The 21,911-nt window shown below is 39.1% G+C and overlaps 1 protein-coding gene across 1 annotated transcript; it reads right to left on the reverse strand.

The window, feature by feature from the left end:
- Positions 1-8,378: 8,378 nt before the first annotated feature.
- On the reverse strand, positions 8,379-20,504 carry LOC115920342 (NFX1-type zinc finger-containing protein 1-like). Its single transcript, XM_030975969.1, has 5 exons — positions 20,300-20,504; positions 17,998-18,126; positions 12,448-16,761; positions 11,529-11,637; positions 8,379-9,369 (listed from the first exon to the last, which is right to left on the reverse strand). The coding sequence occupies exons 2-5, from the start codon at positions 18,093-18,095 to the stop codon at positions 8,470-8,472; spliced, it is 5,421 nt and encodes a 1,806-aa protein (XP_030831829.1). The 5' UTR covers positions 18,096-18,126; positions 20,300-20,504; the 3' UTR covers positions 8,379-8,469.
- Positions 20,505-21,911: the final 1,407 nt, after the last annotated feature.

Consider the following 21,911-nt stretch of genomic DNA (forward strand, 5'->3'; position numbering starts at 1 on the left):
CTATAGGGTTGTATTTTTATGCCATCCCTCGATTGAAGAAAAAAAATCTCTCTTTGTTTTTCGACCAGGGTAAATTCAGGTGTGGGGTGGTAGCGTTGCTTTATTGGGTGGATACAAACACTGATTTTCCCAGTCAACACACTCGAATAAACCAAAAACTTGACTCGTTCAACCATTCCCCACCCCCAACACACAAACACACACAAACGCACTCACTTTCGCAGGCAAGTACACGCATCCTGTAATCATGAAACCAGCTGAAATTACCTCAGAAAATCACTGAAACTAATAGGAGGAAATAATGTTATCATAGATACTATATGTAAACACGAAATCAAATTAAAACTTCGAAAAAATAATAATTTATGGGCATATTCAATCAAATTCAATACCCTTTGGTAGTGCCTATACTATAGACACTGGCGACACTGGAGACACCCCCCCCCCCCCCCCTCCCAAAAAAAAACATTCAAACCTGGTTTATTTCTAGTTCGATACCAGTGATTTACAAATGTTCCGAAATGTCATGATTTTCCCTAATTTTGTTCTCATTTTTTTTTAGTAAAGTATTCTTTTTTATGCATTTGTTGGAAAATGACAAATTACCAAATCTATAGTCAGGCAAAGAATGTGCTTATTTAGTGGCCTACATGTCAGGCGCGGATCGAGGATTTCTTAGGGGGGAGGCCCAAATTTGAAATATATTTAAAATTTAGTGTGCTGAAATTTGAAAATCGAACCGGCCGATAATTCGCTCGGTGGGGGGGGGGGAATTAGTGAACACTATTTTTTGTTTTTATTTTGACCCCGAAAGTTTGAAAATCGCGCCGCTCGATAATTATCGAGCGAGACATAGGCGCCGCTTTTCCGGTGACGGCGGTGACGGCGGCGGCGACGGCATCAACATCAAAACCTTAACCTGAGGTTAAGTTTTTGTAATTTTAGTATAATTTTGAAAGTATAAGTTCTTCTTTAATGAAACTTGGACTTATAGGGTTATCAAGTATTTCCAATCATGTGAGTAGAATTTTAGGTCACAAAGTCAAGGCCAAAGGTCATTTCAGGTCAACAGACTTAGACTATGTTGTGGCATCATCATCGAAAACTTAACCTAAGGTTAAGTTTTTGAATTTTTGATATAATTTTGAAAGTATATAAGTTCTTAGTCAATGAAACTTGGACTAGAGGGTTATCAAGTATCCCTACTCATGTGCGTAGAATTTCAGGTCACAAAGTCAAGGTCAAAGGTCATTTTAGGTCATAAAACTTAGACTTTGTTGTGGCATCAAGATTTTGAATAGTTAGCATATTTTCAAAAGTGTTTGTTCAAATTCCATGGAACTTGTACCCAAGGGTTATCAAGTATCACAAATCATAAGACACAAATTCCAGGTCACAATGTCAAAGGTCATCTTAGGTCAGTAGACTTGCATTATTTTTTCACAACTTAATATGAGAATTAATAAATCTTTTTTTTTTGTATTTGTTCATATTTCATTAATCGATCTTGGTCCAAATAATAGTAAATAATTCTTCTGATGATTCTTAGTCAATATGCACTTCAAAACGATGATTATATTCAGAAGATTTCATTTTGGGGGGCCTGCTAATGGGCCACCCTGCCTATAAATTATATACCAACATCAATTTTTCATCGTATCGAATTGCGTAATGCAGGCGAGACCGCCGAGAGCGTTTCCCTTGTTTTGCTTAAACTTTGGGGTGCTACGGGGGCCAAGGCCCGCTCGCCCCCCCCCCCCCCTAGATCCGCGCCTGCTACATGTAACATGTAAGACTAGGAAGTAGGATTGTCTCCAGTGAGTTAGCATGCTACCAACTACATCTCTCGTATATCGGTCGACACTATATGGGCTCCAAGATTCGTTCAAGTTCGTGAGCTTATGTGCGCGCGAGCGCCGACCATGCAACTAAGTTCGCGAAGAGTCTAGCTAGTTGTGCTTACCTCACAGACGATTAGACTTTGATTATGTATTGCTTTGCCTCACTATTTATAAAGGCAAAAATAGAACTGAATAAATACTGATGTTCGAACCCACAACTACAACGTTCTATTAAACGACGGGTTGATATAGGGTTTGTTATTATAACATTCCTGCGCGAAGCGGGGAAGCTTTCACATTAGAGAAAGAAGACGATTTGTTGTATCGTGTCCTTCATGAATTCAGATTCTCCCCTACCGCGCAAAGCGTGGAAGCTTTGACGTTTCACTAAATTATAAGAGAAAGAAGACGATTGGTTGGACCGTTCTCGACTCTTAATCCTTGTTTGAATCAAGTTCCCCTTCCTCCGCGCGTAGCGCGGAAGCTCTGACGTTTCATCAGATTATTAAAGAAAGAAGACGATTCGATGTACCATTCTCGACTCTTAATCCTTAATGTTTGAATAAAATTCCCCCTTCCCCACGCGTAGCGCGGAAGCTCTTATGTTTCCTTAGATGATTAAAGAAAGAAGACGATCCTATGTACCATTCTCGACTCTTAATCCTTGTCTGAATTCATTTTCGTCCATTCCTGCGCGAAGCGCGGAAGCTTTCACATTAGTGAAAGAAGACGATTTTTTTGTATCGTGTCCTTCATGAACTCAGTTTCCCCCCTACCGCGCGAAGCTCGGAAGCTTTAACGTTTCAATAAATTATTACTCTTAATCCTTGTCTGTATTCTTTTTCGCCCATTCCGCTCTTAGCGCGTAAGCTTTCACGTTTCATTAAAATATTCGTAAAAGAAGACGCTTTGTTGTATCGTGTACTCTGACGTTTCATTTGATTATTACGCTTAATCCACGTCTGAATTCAGTTGCCCCCTAACAGCTTTGCCCTTTTCACTGAATTATTAGAGAAAGAAGACGATTCGTTGTACTGTTCTCTATATTAATCCTTGTCTGAATTCAGTTTCCCCACTGAAAATAATTTGTGTTACAAATAAGTTGTGACATAATAATCTTTCTCCAAAAATGAAAAATCTTTTAGGAAAATCAGGAAATAAAATGAGTGAAAAAACGAAAATAAAGATACAATGACGTGAATTTTAAAAAGGTGAACGGAAACAACATAACAATTAGAGAACTTTTTTATAAGTCATACTAATGTCCGAAAATCTTTCTCCTTGTCTCCGTCACAGAGTTCATCTATGTTTACACTGTCCAGGATTGTCTGATGTGCATTGCAGATTGATATTTTTGCACTTCGCGCTTAACATTTAGCTCGTTGCTTTTTGACGCTGCGTCTTTGCATTTCGCGCACTGCATTTCTATGATGCTGTTGATTGAAAAAATTGAATAAATTCGTCAATTCCTGATGAAGCCGTATGAGTGAGAATTCAATTTATTCTTGTCTCATATACGGTTGTCTTATTTACTTCGTATATATGTATGTATTATGAATATGAGATAGCAAAATGTGTATATTGATGGTCATCTTGCGAGTAATAACCATTAACTACTCTCATCGGGCTCTCATCCTTAATTTTTCTCTTCATTTTTTTTTTTTTTTGATGGTGAATTATTGGGGGGGTGATTGTACAGGCCATCCCCCCACCTGAAATATTGGGGGGGGATATATCCCCCCCCCCCCCATCCCCCCGGGATCGACACCCATGCCCCCACACAAAACAACCCAAATCTGCTCTTCGGTATACGTAAACATCCGAGAGCAAGAGCCTCCCCCTTTCCCTGTCAATTTAACCAGACCAATGACAGAACTCCTCATCTCAATTCTAAACATAAATACGTTGTATTGTTATAAAACCGTAATCTAATTTATTTTTTTTTTAAATATATATATATATATCAAAGAGCTTTTATCCCTCAACAAATGCCTTGAATTGTATTACGGAACCCGCTCGTCATAACTAAGTTAAATGATTTTCCTAAAATGCATTACAGTGAATTGACCGGCCCGCGTACCTAATCACAATACGCACCTTCTAATTAAAAATAAAAACACGATCCCAATAAACCAAATTCCCCCAAACGACACCAGTTCGGCATCCCAATAAACTGTTCGTGCAAACCGAACCCATCATGCTATCATTAACCAAGTTCTATAATTTTGCATAATATGCCTCACCAATGAATGAATAGACCGGCTCACGCACCTAATCATTTTGAAATGTCTCTTCTCACTTAAGGCGTGCCTAGGATTGTAATACAATCCTGCTGCCATTTTATATCATTATACCAAGTTATATACTTTGCATATCATGAGTTACAAATGATGAACGGACAGGCCCACTCACCAATCATAATTGCATACCCTAGAGAGAAAGGGCGTTTCCGACACCATTAGGGACTTTTAGGTTTGCGTGGACTGATACGTGGTACTTCCATTCAAGTCAGTGCTTTAAAAGGACGTCGATCGTAGCATAGACCTATTGTCTTCGTGCGAATCTAAAAGTCCCTATTACCGCCATTCCGAGAACCCTTTCAATTCAGACGTGGCCTTGCATTTGAATTTGTAATGCTATGTTTGCAAAGGTTAATGGAAAGTACCTTGCAATAAAGCTCATTGTAATACCAAACACACACACACGCACGCACGCACACACACACATACACACGCACACCATATCTCTCTCTCTCTCTCGCTCTCTCTCTCTCTCTCTCTCTCATACATACACACCTCTTCTCTCTCCATTTTTCTCACCAACACATACAAACCTCTTCTCTCTCTCTCTCTCTTTCACATACACACGCACACGTCTTCTCTTTCTCTCTCTCTCTCTCTCTCTCTCTCTCTCTCTCTCATAAACACACATCTTCTCTTTATCTCTCACACACGCACACACACTCATATAAAATTCCTAGATTCACACTTGAACAGGCTTACACATATTTGCCTGTCACTGTTTGTCAATGACATAGAAAAGATAAACACCTGTACACGGTTGCCCATGATGTTGGAATACTCTTTCTTGATCTCTTTTTTAATGAAATAATTCTGAAAATATGATTCATTACTTATAGATGAAGATAAAGTTTATATATTCTCAAAGTTGTAAAGATCTCAGAGATTGATCAATGAATCTAAGCAGATATAAACTTCATCAAGAAAAACGTCACAAATATTTTTAATGAAAGGAGGTAAAGCAAAATCTTTCAAATTTATAGGTAACGTTGTATGCTTTTCTAAAAATGGTTCCAATGCATCTTCATCTCTATATCTCTCCCTCTTTTTATTGTGTTGCCTTCCTGTGACTATCATTAAGAAAAATAATACATGAATATATAATAATGGTTTATCAAAAGCAAAAATTATAATAATAATGACACAAAAACAGTAATAAATTTTTAATTATTAATTGACGAAACGCAACTGTGTAATATACCTTTTGAGTAATTAAAATGGAACATACTCGATCACTGTGCAATGAATTTTGTTAATCTTTGATTTCCAAATTTAATTCAGATATACAATATAACGTATTCTTGTTTAAATTTCAAAGTCAACCAAGCTTTTTCCCGTTCACAGTTTTCATATCCATTCAAGCGATGCAATGTGATAGATTACACATCTTTGCATGTACATGAACGATGACCTCAGGATTTAAGACTAATACAATAACTACAATAAACTCTACACCGACTACAAATCGGTTTTGAAATTACTGAAAAATTTGATAAGTGAGAGGTAAAATCGTTTCTATTATGATAACGGAAACACTGTGACGAGCCTTATAAGTGATTTCATATTTTATCTAGCAGTTGGCAAAAATAACTTATCTTTTTCATAATCATTTGCAAACACTTGTATGCAGATGTGAAATATATTACATCCTGATCTTTAATAGGAGTACGATAATATATAACGGCTATGGTAACCGAAATTATAGCAGAATATCGGTATTTGTTCATATCGTTAAGAAAATATATCACGCGTACAATAATTTCAGTTTACTAACTGATAATCAGATAATATACATTTTTGTATTTACTCGTTAGATATATGTAATGCACTTATAGTTAACGCAAGCAGTATTTTATATTTGACCAAATTCCAACCCCCACCCCCCCCCCCCCCCCCACCCCCACCCCCGCCAAGGTCCTATTGGCAGCAAGAAGAACGATTATCTCAAAGTTCACCTTCAGTATCAGTTATTAGTACAACAACATCCCGCTTTTACCATAACATAATATTGTTAAGATATAGATTAAGTGATGAATCAAAATAGTTTTTGTTTTCTTCAATTTTTCATTTTTTTTTCCCCACAATATAGGTGGTATTCTGCTCTTATAACATACAACGAATGAGTGTCATATCAAATGTTAATTATACATTTTTTTTCATACGAAAGGTACCATAATATAGGATTTCCCGGCCAAATTCGCGAGTATGTCATTCAAATTCATTTACTTTGCATTTAAATTAGCGCAGATCAGCTTTGCCATGCCAATTATCATTCAATTTTCCCGACTTTGTATTTAATTTAGGATTTTGGTCGAAGGAATTCATAGATCTGTCATTCAATTTAGAAACTGCTCAACTAGCATTCAAATTAATCGTCACTTGTCGAGACGTCATTTTTATCATTCAAATTAACACCTGTCATTCGTATTCGAATTATGTTTATTCAAGTTAGGAATGTTAGGGGGAAGAAATGTAACACACGTTTACAGTTTTAAAATTAATGCAATTAAATACATGATTTGCCATTGGGGTCTTTTCTGTTATTCAATTTATTAATTTTGAGGACAAAGCATATGTGTGTAGTCAGACATTAGGTAAAGAAGGGGCAAAATCAAGGGATATGGCATTTCTGAACGGACATGTCCATATACCCCGGAAAAGTGGGGATACAAAAACACCTACCCCAGTCACAATATTATACCCTTCCTCCATAATGAAATTGTGATAAATTTATGATGAAACACAAGACAAACAACTTCCTTACATGACATTTACATCAATATTGAGACCATCAAGTCCGTGGATGTAAGTCTTCTTTTTTTCAACAATCAAACTTAAAGGCTGATGAATATCTGATAAATCTAAAAGCATATAAAGAGTATAAATGCAAGAAAATAAAATAGGATGAAATACACATGAAAAAAATATCTTGAAAGAAAAAGAATGAGCTATAAAAAGTGTGTAATAAACGAGAAATGTATATTGACCATTAATTTTAGTGCACAAAGTGCTAATTTGAATGCTACAAATGAATTAGAATGCTAGAAGTACACCGTCGCGATGTTATGAAATCGTGTTGCGCTAAATCGAATGACCAAATAGCGAAAGAAGCACTTTGTTCATTAATTTGAATGACACATACATAGATTCTAACGAAAACTTCATAGATTTGAAATCTAGAAAAAGGAATATAAACCCGAGATATACCCGACAGCACTAAAACCGTCGAATTTGAACGCAAGACAAATTAATTTTAATGACAAACTCGCGAATTTGGCCGGGAAATCCTATACAATATACGATCAAAATAGCAAAAGAAGAGATGCTCATAGCCAATCAAATGCAACGATTCCAGTAGCTTATAACAGTTGTTATAACATGTAATAAGTTTAATAAAATGGATGTGACGTGAGGATGACGAATGTCTATATTGACCGTGCAAATACCATCAGTTCAATGTTTTTTTTTAATTCTTGTCTTGTTATTTTATAGTTCAATGAACTATAAGGTGATTCCATGTTATGTGTACCGTTTGACTTTGAACTTTTGTCCAATTATTTTTATTACAAATGAAAATATCTTGATATGACATTCGACTAATAGTTCTTTCTGGTATCATCAATATTTGAAATGGTTATATCAACAACAACAAAAATAATTTTTGAATAATATAAATGAGGAAAGGGCATATGAGAAACATGCTATTTAATATCGCCATATACAGGTTGCCATTGGTCAATTTTTTATTATTTATTAATTCATTCAACACATCGCAGAGAGTCGTTTAATATAAAGCTTTTACATGTACTTTTTGAAATGTGAAGCAGTATAGTACACTGGTAGAAATATCATGAGAATAATGATTCAAATAGCAATCCTATCGATACATTTACTAAAAAGTCCCGTATGATATATACATTGTGTTTTGATATTTGAATGCTTCATTGTTTTGTACTTAAAAGCAACAATCGTTAAGTTTTTTTCACTTTGAACAGTTACTGTATTCTGGATTCTTGATTAAAATAATCGCGGACGAAATCACACAAAAAAAACATTTCAAATAACTAAATTCATATTATTTTTTTTTCTTTACATCAGCACGACAAAGAAGGTGTAGTTGGCTTCTACTTCATATAATGTTCGACGGTATACCTGTCGACAACTGGTATTGAAATGCCGAACATCTTATATATTTAAACTGAATAAGAGGGATATCGGAGAAAGAAGGAGGAAAGCTATCTACGATACATGAAATATTGTACAGCTTAAGACTTTTAATTATAATGTAAATTATTCTGGTCAAAATTCCCCGTATTATTAGCTTCCTCTTACCATGCTGAATGTCGCGCCCCGTCCATTTCTGAATCAGCCATATTCCCCTCTGTCAGACGGTAATATGTGTCCCCAACTTCTAGACCACACTCAGGGCAACTGACCATCTGAATGGCCCCACTACATTCCCCAATGGCGTAGACATGCCCCCTAGGACATTTATGCCAATGACCTTGGGTCAGACCTATGGCGGCGACTATATCCTTCCTCTCTTTCTCGCTAATTCCCAACCCACCGGACTTGGAAACGATCTTCTTGAGTAGACTTTTGACTTGATCTGCTCCCTGGGCAGTCAAAGCCTTCCCGTCAAAGAGTTGAAGCTCGGCGGCCTTAACCTCTTCGCTGGCTCTGTCACGAGCAACTGGTTCCTCGACCAGGATCCGGAAGAAATTCAGGGCTAGGTGGAGCCTCTTTGCTTCCCTGTTGGCGTCATCGGTCTGCTGCTGGGACATCCTGTTGATGGGCTCCTGGCACAACCAAGTCTGCATGCCAACTACCTCACTCTTCATCTGATTCACGTACTGCTGATTTAGGGATGGAGATCGCAGCGATTGCAATTCTTTAGCCACGTCTCTCATTTCCTCCAGAAAACAGACTCTATTTTTCAAAGCGGTGATTTGTCCATGGCTCAACGCAGACGTCGAACTGACCATGTCGTAGAAGCGGCGGGCATCCATCGTTTGAAGGAACAGTTTCTCATGAATAGCCATGAACATATCCATGATCTCAACTTCTCGAAGTTTTTCTTGTAGGTTCTGACGGAGATAGTGGATTGTGCTTTCGTTGCCGAAGATATTTCTTTTAACGGCATTGATGTCATTCAGTGCTTGTTTGACGAGGTTTCCATATCGCAGATTGCGTCTGATCGGAGTTTTGCACCATGGACATTCTTTCAGCTGTCAAAGGAATCAAACACAGTTCTGAAATGGCTTAGTTTGATGAAGCATTGCCTTTTGATTCCTCTTAAATGTAGCATATAATTACGTTTACAAAAAGGAATCTATATTGACATTGTCATCTTCAGACTACTTTCAACTATTTCAAACTCGTTCTTGTCTCGCCTGCGTAGCAAAAAGCGAGACAAAGGCGCCGCTTTCCGGTGACGGCGGCAGCGGCGGCGGCGTCAACATCAAAAAACTTAACCTAAGGTTCAGTTTTTGATATCATTTTTAAACTGTAAGTTCTTAGTCAATGAAACTTGGACTATAGGGTTACCAAGTATCCCCAATCATGTGAGTAGAATTTCAGGTCACAAAATTAAGGTCAAAGGTCATTTTAGGTCAACAGTCTTGGACTATGTTGTGGCATCATCATCAAAAACTTAACCTAAGGTTAAGTCTTTGATTTTTTAATATAATTTTGAAAGTATAAGTTCTTAGTCAATGAAACTTGGACTATAGGGTCATCAAGTATCCCCAAACATGTGAGTATAGATTTTCAGGTCACTTAGTTAAGGTCAAAGGTCATTAAGGTCAACATACTTAGACTTTGTTGTGGCATTAACATCAAGATTTTGAATTTTTAGCATATTTTCAAAACAATTTGTTCAAATTCCATGAAACTTGTACCCAAGGGTTATCAAGTATCACAAATCATATGACACAAATTCCAGGTCACAAAGTCAAAGGTCATTTTCGGTCAGTAGACTTGATTTACATGTATGCTTTCACAACTTAATATGAAAATTAATAAATCATTTTTGTTTAATTAATTTGTTCATATTTCATTCAAGTTATCGATCCTGGTACAATTAATAGTAAATATTCTTCTGATGATTCTTGATCAATATTCACTTCAAAATGCTGATTATATTCAGAGGATTTCATTTTGGGGGGCCTGCTAATGGGCCACCCTGCCTATAAATAATGTTCCAACCTCAATTTTTCATCATATCGAATTGCGTAATGCAGGCGAGACCGCCGAAAGCGTTTCCCTTATTTTCTTATTGGAGCATTGGGAAATGATAGATTAGATCACGTGAAATACACTGTTGGTCATAATGGTGGAATATTTATTTTTACCCCAGTTTAGGGAAGGATTTAAAAAAATTATTTATTTATAATAGATCTAGGTAATGGCATACATTCTCAGATTTTATTGAATATTAATTGCGAGTGTTTGTTTTGCGTGACTGTTTAATCATATGTGTGCTACTATGCTAATCAGCTAAGGGACCTACGTCCTTAAGTCATAATTGAACGTAATGTGGATTAATGCCTCACAAAAGGGCAGTAATATGTAGCTGATCGACACGATTTTTATCCTGGGGCCTCACAGTAACGAGGCCATTGCTTAGCCTCTGAATCATGACTGTTCGCAGTGTTTGCTAGGGTACGCGGCCCCTTTCACAAATCCCCCAAAACGAAGAAAATGCAATAAATTCTCAAAAATTCATTGCATTTTCCCCCGGCCCCCAACAGGAAGAATTCATCTGTAGGGCCATGCATTATGGTTCAAGGCATGGCCACACAGAAGAATTTTTCCTGTTGGGGGCCGGGGAAAAATGTAATGAATTTTTGACAATTTATTGCATTTTCTTCGTTTTGGGGGATTTGTGGGGGCGGCCGCGTACCCAAGCAAACACTGCGTACAGTCATGATTCAGGGGCTAAGCAATGGCCTCGTTACTGTGAGGCCCCAGGATAAAAAAATCGTGTCGATCAGCTATATTAGTGCCCTTTTGTGAGGCATTAATCCTCATTACTGTCAATTATGATTTAAGGACGTAGGTTCCCTAGCTGATAAACATAGTAGCACACATATGATTTAGCAGTCACGCAAAACAAACACTCGCAAATTAATATTCAATAAAATCTGAGAATGTATGCCATTATCTAGATCTATTATAAATAAATAATTTTTTTAAATCCTTCCCTAAACTGGGGTAAAAATAATTATTCCACCATTATGACCAACAGTGTATATCAGACTAAGGAGACAACCTCTTATTATTCTAAAAATGTGTCGAAACAGAAATGAAAAGTCGTCACAAATTTCCTTTTATCAAAACAGCAAAACTGTAAAACAAAATTTAACGACAAACAATTCTTGGCTACCTTGATGGAGATCGCCCCTGATTTGTCCTTGTTTCCACTCTCCGTCTTCATCCATTGGTCCAGGGCATCCGCTTTAATCACGTGCTTACAGTCCTCTAACTCCACAAACCTGAAACAGTAGAGATGATAATGGACGTACCGTCTTATTTGCGTGACTGATGTATTTCCATTCATTTGTCAAGACTTAAGAAAAAATATTATTGTTAAAGGTAAAGACCAGTATTGGAAACGCCCCAATTTCAAAAAATGAAATGGAAGCTCTTATTACCAATCATGTGAAAGAATATGTTTTGACTAATACATGATGATACAAATTTTGCTGGGAAACCGCCTACTAATTGATATATTTGGTAAATTAGTTTATCTATTGGTGTGTGAGAGATAAACGCACGTGTCGCGCACGTGTGCGTAGTCCCATATACATCTTTCTGTGTACAGTGCTTGTAAATTTACGAAGACTGGGCCAAATATCCTATCATTTTGATGAATCCAGAACCTTGCAGTACACACCAAAACTACTTATGCTAGATGATCAACCTTTTCTGATCGATTCCACAACGTTTCTTTCACCATGCAATCGCATGACCAGAACTGGTCTTTATCTTTAAATCTTTGAAATCTGAAAAATTTTGCCACAAGTAATTATGATTTGTATATTATATCGTCATTGGTTATTATCGTACCTTTTTGTATATATTTTTTTTTAATGCTTATCGAAACTGTCAAGCATTTGCATCTCATTCTTCCAATTAGCACTTTATGTTCTTCCTTTCGCTACCAAAACTTTGTCACTAGATATTTTCAGTTTTCTTTTATAGATGAACATAAATCTAAGGACTTGTGACATATTTATGACCCAACCTCCTTAAAATCTTTCTACTTCATGTATGTGCAAAAAATGTGAAAAATTAAATCTCACCGAGCATCATTGTCGTCTTCGCCGCCAAAGAGGATCCTTGTTACTTCTTCCTTATCACAGATTCTGCACTTCTTGGGGCATGGTTCGCCACAGAGTCCAATGCAAGGGTGGCCACACTTCAGCAAGAGTGTACAAGGGTCATCACACGCACGTCTGTCGCATGGTTTTCCACATTGTGCCCCACAACGAAAATGTTGACATCGCCATATGCACCTTTCAGCACACGGGACACAAGGTTCTCCACAATTTTTCTTGCATTTGCTATGTTGACATCTGTTTTCGCACTTCCTTGAACATGGTGGACAATCTGCCGCACATGTCGACCGGCATGGGTGACCGCAAATGAGTGTACGATCACATCTTTCTCGGCAGAATACATGAAGACGTCCTTGGCGGCACTCGCCGCATGAACCCTTGCATGGATGTTCACAACTCAGAATCGTATTACATGGTTTCGAACAGGACTCAGGACCGGCAGAGCATTTGGCGAGGACATTATGGCCACAAGGAAAGTCAGACCGACGAATCATTTCGTCACAGGCAGTTGTGCAGCTCTTGCCACACGGCTCCTTGCATTGATGCCCGCAATTCAGTCTTCTGCTGCATGGAGATTCGCAAACTACTTCTGAGCTGCTTTTGTAGCAAGGCACTTTCTGGAAGTGACCACAAGACAGTGTCTTGTCGACAGGGTTTTTGCATTGCGTGTCGCAAGGCTGGTAGCACTGTTTCATGCATAGATGACCTAAGGGGCAAATTGTCTGAGTACACTTTTTACAGCACTTGTACTTTTCATGTTTCATGTCGGCAGGGTGGCATGGCATTCTACAAACATGACCACATGTAAGACGTGCCTCACATGGTACGGAACAACCGCCTTCTGGGACTTTTGCAAAATCCGCTTCACTTGAAACCTCATTTTGTGTCCTAATATGATTTCTGCACTGGAGTACAAGGGATTTTCCGATGGTGTCTTGTTTTTCAGCGTCCTTCACGATTTCCCTCCACAAGCTTGGCCCAGTTGGGTTTTGTTGTGCGAGGAGTTTGAAATTTCCGATGCAGTACAGACCCTTTCTTGCTCTCGAGAGCGCTACGCAGATTCTATTGTCGATCTTCAGGAATCCAGCACTTCCCTCCTTGTTGCTGCGAACGAGAGAGAGTAGAATTATGTCGTTTTCTTCTCCCTGGAAGTTGTCAACTGTAGCAACTCGGACACCTTCAAAGTCAATCTTTTTCATTCTCCTCTTGAAGGCAAAGAGTTGACCTGAATAGGTAGTCAATATGGTGATCTGATTTGGAAGGTAGCCCTGCTGCAAGAAGTACCTACAAAGTCCTACCAAGAACTTGGCCTCGTGAATGTTGGAGTGACTCTTCATTTCATCCACAGAATCTTCTTCCATTTCATGATGAAGGAAGAAGATGTTCTTCGTAACCCCCAGGATATCGTCGAACCCCTTCACAGAGTCGTCATCTTTTAGAGATGGGTACAATCTGTCCATTCTCATGAGTCGGGAAATTTCAGGCCTCATCCTATGTTGTAGAACCAGTCGCTGGTAAGGTACATCATTGTTGATCATACGTTCAAACAGAGATATGTCCAGGTTATACTGCGTAGCTAATTTGAAGACCGTAGGACTTGGCCGAAGTTGTTGGTGATCTCCAATCAATATGAGATGTTGACATGACTCAGTCAATGCTGTCACAATATGGGCTTCTAAGACCTCTGCAGCTTCCTCGACCACCATAATCCTCGGCTGGATTCTCTGAAGAAGCATATGAAACTTGGCAGCTCCAGTTGTTGTCATTCCAATTACTGAGGCACTTTTGAGGATCTCAAAATCTTCTTGACTGCGTGCCTCGCGTAGCTCCTGACAAACTTTTGTGAATTGCCGTTGCATAACAACGAGCTGAAGATAATATTCGTGGCGATGTAAATGAGCCCAATATCGGTATAATCTCCATCGCTTTCCTTCTTCAAGACCCCAAACATCCCTAACGGCGTTTACTTCTTGGTCGGACATTCTTTCATTACTCCTGAGTTTTCTCTCCAAGTTGTGCTTCCTTTTCCTGAGTTGCCGTCGGTCTTGTTGCCACCCTCCCGCTTCCAAGTTGTCAAGATCGTTAAGTCGGAAAGCCAAAGTGTCATCATCGAAGTTGGCATTCGCATCGCCTGTGAAAATTGTACTTCGTTGGTCGTCAACTTCCAGGTGTCTCATCTCTTCAAGAAGATCAGCCTCCTCTAAGATATCGAGCTCTTCTTCTCCTTCGTCATGTTCGTCTTCATTTTTTAGTCCGATATCTTCAGGAACATCAAGCTCCTCAGGTGGACATCTCATCTGAATATTACCAAGGAGCCAATGGACGATAAGGGACTGGCCACCTACTGCATAGACATTCCCTTGGTTGAGGCTTCTTTCTTGTGCGTCAGTCATGTGCTTCATGAGTACTCTTTCATGGAGAAGTCCCTTCTTCGTATGGTTAATCTTGTCCTGAAGGCCTTTGACTTCTCTCCCAAGACTTTCGATTTCTCCATGAACCTCCCAAATTCTACGTCGCACGTGGCGGGGTGTCTCTTCTCGAAGCTTTGAGCTCCTGAGTGAATTGAGGTTGAACCGCTTCAGAGCCTCGCTAGAACTTCGGCCACCAACTCTCACGATACCTTCACTTTTATAAGTTGCAACTCCTTCCAGAAACTGATCTAAAGCATGGTTTGTATAGCACACGAGTAGGATTGGTTTGTTTGCACGGCATGTGGGTCCGGCCAGTCCTAAAACTTGACCTTCTTTCCAAATGCGCTTGTTTTCGAGAAGAGTGTGAACTATCTTCAACCCGATGTAGGTTTTTCCAGTGCCAGGTGGGCCTTGAATAACCGCCATCTCTTGAGTAAGTGCTGCTTGCACTGCGCTAAGCTGGGACTCGTCAAGACCAGTGTTCCCTAGTCTTGTCCATTCGTGATCATCGAGAATCATCACGGTCTTCATACGCATTGCGGTTTGCTTTGCGTTTGGAACATCATCAGAGACGATGGATGATAGGTCATATTCAACGGAGCGATTGTTCCGGATGTAGGCAGGTGGACGAACATTTCTTGATGCTGATATGATGTAATCAGTTAGGGGCATTGACTGCTCAGTGACATGTTGTATGCGGCTCAGGACATGTCGGTAAGCTTCGAAGTATGCTGAAGATTCTGCCATGATGAATGTCTTTTCAGTGAAGATCTCTGCAATTTCTTCGTCCCTCTCGAGCTTGATTTCAATGAAGCCTTTAGCCAAATCCTCAGGCTTTCGGTTTGCAACTGTGCCGAAGACGAGGGTCTTGAAATCATCAGGTGACAAGATGACGAGTGAACCATAGATCAGTCGCTTCGAAGATTCCCATCGAACGCCTTTGAGTTTAGACTCATCGAAGTGAATCCTAAACGTAACTCCACTTTGTGAGTACAGTGGTTCGTCTAATGTTACATCATAGTATAGACGGATGTCTTGGAAGCGTATGTCTCGTTTCCCTGGTCGAGCTGTTGTCATCTTATACTCACTAATGCCTTCTCTAAGTGGGCGGACAAAGTCTTCTCGAAGAAGACGAAATTGGACGTCAAGATAATGTTCAACACTTTCATACTTTCCCTTCGTAATGTTTGCTCGAAGGTAAAGACGAAGAGAATTATCTGTCAGTTCATTAGAGGTTGGAAACACACTGTGCTCACGGAAATTATCTGGAGGAGGTGTTGTGGGTTCGATGGCCGTACGTGGCTTCTTCATTCTTTCCTGTTGGATTGTCTCATTAAATTTCACAAGTTGGCGTACCTCTTCTTGAATCCTCTCATCGACAAGTATGTTCCTTTTCCCTGCGTATCTGACAGCATCTTCAAGGAGTGACGCAGCACCTCCAACATCTGTCAAGTAACTTGGAAGGCGTTGCTGTAGCTCTGACAGGACATTTGCGATGTCATGAATGCATCTAGGCATAACCCGCAGTTTGGTCTGGCTTGTCTCGGTCCTCATCGCAAAAAGATGGCTTGTTAGATGTCTGCTGATGAACTTTTTCCTTCCGAGCATATCTAACAGCATGTTGATAGTTTCATTGGACACCTGCGCCTGACAGACATGATGAAAGACCTGAAACAACAGCGATATCACGTCATAGCGTATATCCGTCATTTCTAGAAGCTTGCCCAGACCTTGCTTGAGAGAACCTAACTCTTGTACTGCGTCGTCAGGGTCTTTAGACAGGAGCTGTTCTAATTTTTTATAGCCTACTGGATAAATCACACGAGGGCCCCTCGCTTGGTTGTGGTGAGGCTCGCTGCGCCGATCCCTACATTTTTGAAAAATGTATAAAGAGCAAACACAAGTAATCATTAAAGTTTATATTCTACGTTATCAAAATAATGAAAAGTCAATTGTATATCCTCTCCAGAAACTGTTGGTTTATGATAAAATATCAGTCGTTTATTGATATTTCAAAGCTATGAAAAATGCAAACTTCTCACTACATGTTTTATATATTGTTATTCATGAAAGATGTGTGAACAACTTCAACTTCCTCTTTGAACTTAGCTTCTTGTGCTCATCCTTTTTCTCATGTTCCTTAGTCCAATACAGGGTATACCCAAACAAATGCGAGGAGATATTAATTAGCAAAATATCAAAAGTACAAAACTGTCCTCAATAAAACTTTGTATGCTATGCTGTAGCAGTGTCTCCTGCAACTCGATGTGAATTTCACAAGAATGTATGGTACAACTGCAAATTTATGACTGTTTGGGTAAGGCATACCAATTTCCTAATGTTATTATGAACATATACATTTCGCTCCTACATTTTACAACGAACATTAAAGTCATTATAACTTATAATTTCTTGGTGAAATTACCACTGAAACATTCCAGATTTTAAATATTGCGTTCGTAAATTGTCAAAAATATGGGTTTGAAATATATCACAAGTTCATGCAACAAAATAATGTATTTCAAGGAGTTTTTCGTACAAATAATTTCCTTACCATCTTTAGCTTAGTCATATGTCGATCACTATGACGTGAGCAATTTATTGTAGGAAACAACCGAGTATTGTTTTACAATATACTAACAAATTTATTAATTATTTAGCTACATATGCAATATGTATCCATTTACATATTTTCCCATGTAAGCCTATATTTTCTAAAAACATTTGATCATTTCAGAAAAAGGAACACCACCAAGAGATAATCAATAATATGCTTTGGTTGTACAAAGGCTCGCAAACGTTTAGTTTTTTTCTGTGACGTGGGAATAACAATGTCGGCAATTGTCCCAAAAGTTCTTTATAAAAATAAAAGTCACTTTCATAAAGGTCTGTAACCATTTTCTGGAAATCCATTTTGCGTTTTATGCTTCATTTATACCTCAGTCAAACCGTCCGCAACCGACTTCGAACAACTAAATTCTTGACCATTCAGTGTAGTATGCTTTCTATGCGTCTATCATAATGTTGGTGTTCTATTGTCCTTCTGGAGTCGGTGTTGTCAGTGTGATTGAGGTATCAGAGGTCATTTGAAATTGCGGCTCACCCATTTCCTTCAGCTCCAGCACTGTAGGAGCCCCCTCGCCCCCCTCTTCCTCTTCCACCATGGTAATCAACCCGCTGTCCACCTCTCTCACGTTCCATCCTCCAAATCGTGCTCTTCACCTTACGTCGTCTAGAGTAAAACATAACCAACAGTATGATTTACCGAGGGAAGAAATAACAATTTGTATTTATATTTTACTAATGGCGTCATTAGAGAGACATTTGGAGTGGAAAAATTAGTCATTAAGTAGACATTGTCATTAGGAGGACAATTTGGCGTTTATTTCTCATAGAAGGCCCAATTTGGTTATATATCTCTCTCTATATATGTAATGTACTAAAGGCGTCATTGGAGAGACATTTGGAGTGAAAAAATGAGTCATTAAGTAGACACTAAGGTTAGGATTAGGTTTAGAGTTAGGGTAAATTTTAGGTTTAGGGTTAGGTTTTAGGGTTAGGGTAGGGTTAGGATTTTTATAATGTCCACTTCATGTTTCATGTAAGGTTATATATATATATATATTGTTTTATAGAAATAATAACATATTCAATGCAAACCCGTTGCCCTATTTCATCGCCTATTATTAAGTTATTTCGCAGTTTTTTTTCTTCTTCCCTTTTACAAGCGTAAGAATAAGCCAGCCATATATTATAGATATATTGACTGCTATGAGAGGCATAGGACAATCACCACCCGCGGACAATCACGACCCTCCCCCCCCCCCCCCCCCCCCCCCCCCCCAAATTTCATTAGGTAAAATTCCATAGGCTAACATATTAGGCTGCTGACTCTGACGATAGGGGGCGTTGTGAAATGAGACTAAACGGAGCTATATGGTGGACAATTACCCCCTCCCTCCCGCCCCTTGAAAAAAAACCCTTTCAAAGCCCCTCCCCCCCCCCCCCTATTCATTAAAGGGGAAGTCCACCCTGATAATAATTTTTCCGGGGGGTAATTGTCCACATGGGTTAATCGTTCTAGAGGGTAATTTTCCGGGGGATTAGTTGTCCAAATGACCATTGTCTGAATGAAGACACACTCCCGGAAGGAAAGTGAGACAAGTGCTTTTTTTGTCCTTCATGTTCAGACGTCCACAGCCATCAAGAATATTTGGGTTTTTATATTGACATTATGAGCCTTAAAATGGGGAGGGGGCGTATTAAATCCATTCTGCACCCTCTTTTCGCGTGATTAATCAAATATTTTATTATTCTATTACTTTACACTCAGAATTATCACAGGATTGTCTGGGTCGCAGCCCCGCCCTCCCCCCCCCCTCCCCCTCCCCCCTCCCCTCCCCTTCCCCCTGCCCGCTAAATGTTGTAAGTGTTATTTGCGGATATTACCACTTTCCGTTCTAACATTCATCTTCAAAAATATAATGTGTCGTCACCGTAGGTCTTTGGTAATCCAAATCCTGTTCTCATGCATGTTCAGTAGGTATTGCGCAATGTCACCATCAGATGTGACGTGTCGGATTGGTCTTGCGCAATCAGCTTACATTCTGCATCACTAAGTGAACATCGTTGCAATATTATGTTAACGTGGGGCACCCACGTTAAAGGGATAGTTGAGTTCTTTTTTAAGACCGGAAATGTCTTAAAAGTGCATGTTTTATTTGCTCTCATTCTTATTTAAGACATTTCTAGTGCCCTTTTAGAACCTGAAATAAATAAAAATACGGTGACCGTTATTTAATTAATTAATTGATAATGACAATACACGGGCCGGCTGGTGGTGCGTATTATAACCAACACGAAATAGCCAACTAAAAGCCAGTATTGGCATTGACTGGAATAAAATGTAAAAGGCACTATCTCTTTTTTTCAAATCTCGTTTTGTATTAAAATCAACTTAATATCACTAAGAAGAACTCCCGCATTAATAATGGGCTTGCTCCAGATTCAATTGAGATAAAGCGTGCCGTGTTGGTGTTAAAAAATGTACCTAAAACTTGAATCTCAGACAGAAAAATGCCCAAAGGGACACCCCCTTCCCACACCCTATCCCTGCTCGGGCACTTCGCGTCCTCAAAATGGTTCACCTCATATAATAAATGCACCCCCCCCCCCCCTACACCACTAATACGGACCTGTATACGAACATTATTATGTATCAGAATTACTTTAATGAAATGAAAATAAAAACAAATAAAACAAAATAACGTATGCCATCCAAAATGAAATATTGTGTGAACAAAATGAACAGAGATGCAGTATAAACATGAATATTTATGTCTTGTCAAAGAAAAGGCCAGACTCGTGAATACATGAAATAACTACTTAACATACAGTATTCATACCTTACCAAGGATTCTCAAATCTGCCAACGTAGTTCAAAATGCATTCCCACTGCTATGTCGGCGGCTGTTGATTGAGCATTTCAAATGTGCCTATGCTCTTAAAATCTCAATCTCGGCAGTCGTAATGTGTATACACTGACCTCATTCAAGAACAAAGTATGTCACGATAATGAAGAAGTCCCAATCCCGGCAATCATGTATTGACTTTATTTTCAATAATTTTATGACACGATCACGAAATCATCTTAAAAAGTGACAACGGCTTGACATGCAGAGTTGACCAGAATCTTTCCCGCGCGTGCGCAATAGCAAGATGGGAATTACAAACATTTAAGGGCGTGTTTTCAGAGATTCACTCATTGAAATACGTCATAGATAACCTATTCAACGTGGTGAGTGGGGGAGGGGGAGGGGTAGTCACCAACACCCACGCCACTTCAATATCGTACTCTCGATTTTAAATCAATCCATAGTCTTTGTCTTTAAACCATACAGATCGAGCACCATCGACGCTTCCCGCTCATTGGGAAATGTTCAAAGTATTTTGCATTTTAAATAATTCCCTGATTATATTTGATTGGCTTATCTCTCCAAATTTTTTTTCTTTTGTTTAAAGATTAAAACATTTGGGAGAGGGGAGAGGGGCCAACTTCTATTTGAATGGCTAGTAGGCCTCCTGTTTCCGCTCTCTCTCTCTCTCCCTCTCTCTCTTAAGTGTATATTATGAGTCATTTCCGATTCTACTACGTGCCTCGATAGCATTTTAAGGGGTTGAAATCTGAAAAAAATCTTGTTTTGCTCCCGAGTATGTAATTATAAGTTTCATCCTGAACTCATCGGCTCTTGCCTCTTGGTCTTGCTGGTAGACAGATTCGAGAGCTATAGCTGGCATATATGCCATGTCTTACAATATAGTTATATGCGAATAGGTATGAATCATCATATTTTTCTTATTTTTTAGGAAGATGGGGGTGTCTACTCACGTGCATCAGTATGTTACTGCCGCATACAGCCTTTTGTCATCGTCATACAAAGACCACTATACGAGTGACTTCCTGAGGAAATACACCCTCGTAGTGGCGTATCCAGACATTGATAAAAAAAAGATGTAGGAAATTTACCTCAATCGCCCATGATCTTGGAAGAAAAATGAAATATGTAAGCCATTGTCCACTGCTATCTCTATATTTGGGTAGGGGGTAATAGATATTTTTTCCCAGCATGAAAAACGGGGGTGGCGAACCAAATCCTGCACCATCGTTTCCGTGATGGATCAAATATTGTATTAATGTCTTGCCTTACTTTCATAATTACCACAGGATCGTCTGGGGTGCAAAGTGTCCCCCCCCCCCCCACCTCTCTCTGCCTTGCCCCATATATATTAGAAGTGTTATTTTGCGGATTATACCATTTCCGTTCTAACATTCATCTTGAACAATAGAATGTGTCAGCACCGCAGGTCTTTGGTAATTCCTTTCCTGTTTTCATGCATGTTAATAAGTATTGCGCAATCCCACCATGCAGATGTGACGAGTCGGATTGGTCTTGCGCAAACCGCTTACATTCTGTATCACGTAGAGAACATATTGCAATATTTTGTTAATATAATGTG

This window comes from Strongylocentrotus purpuratus, unplaced genomic scaffold (genome assembly GCF_000002235.5).
Source record: "Strongylocentrotus purpuratus isolate Spur 01 unplaced genomic scaffold, Spur_5.0 spur5_scaffold_8, whole genome shotgun sequence".
NCBI lineage: Eukaryota > Metazoa > Echinodermata > Echinoidea > Camarodonta > Strongylocentrotidae > Strongylocentrotus > Strongylocentrotus purpuratus.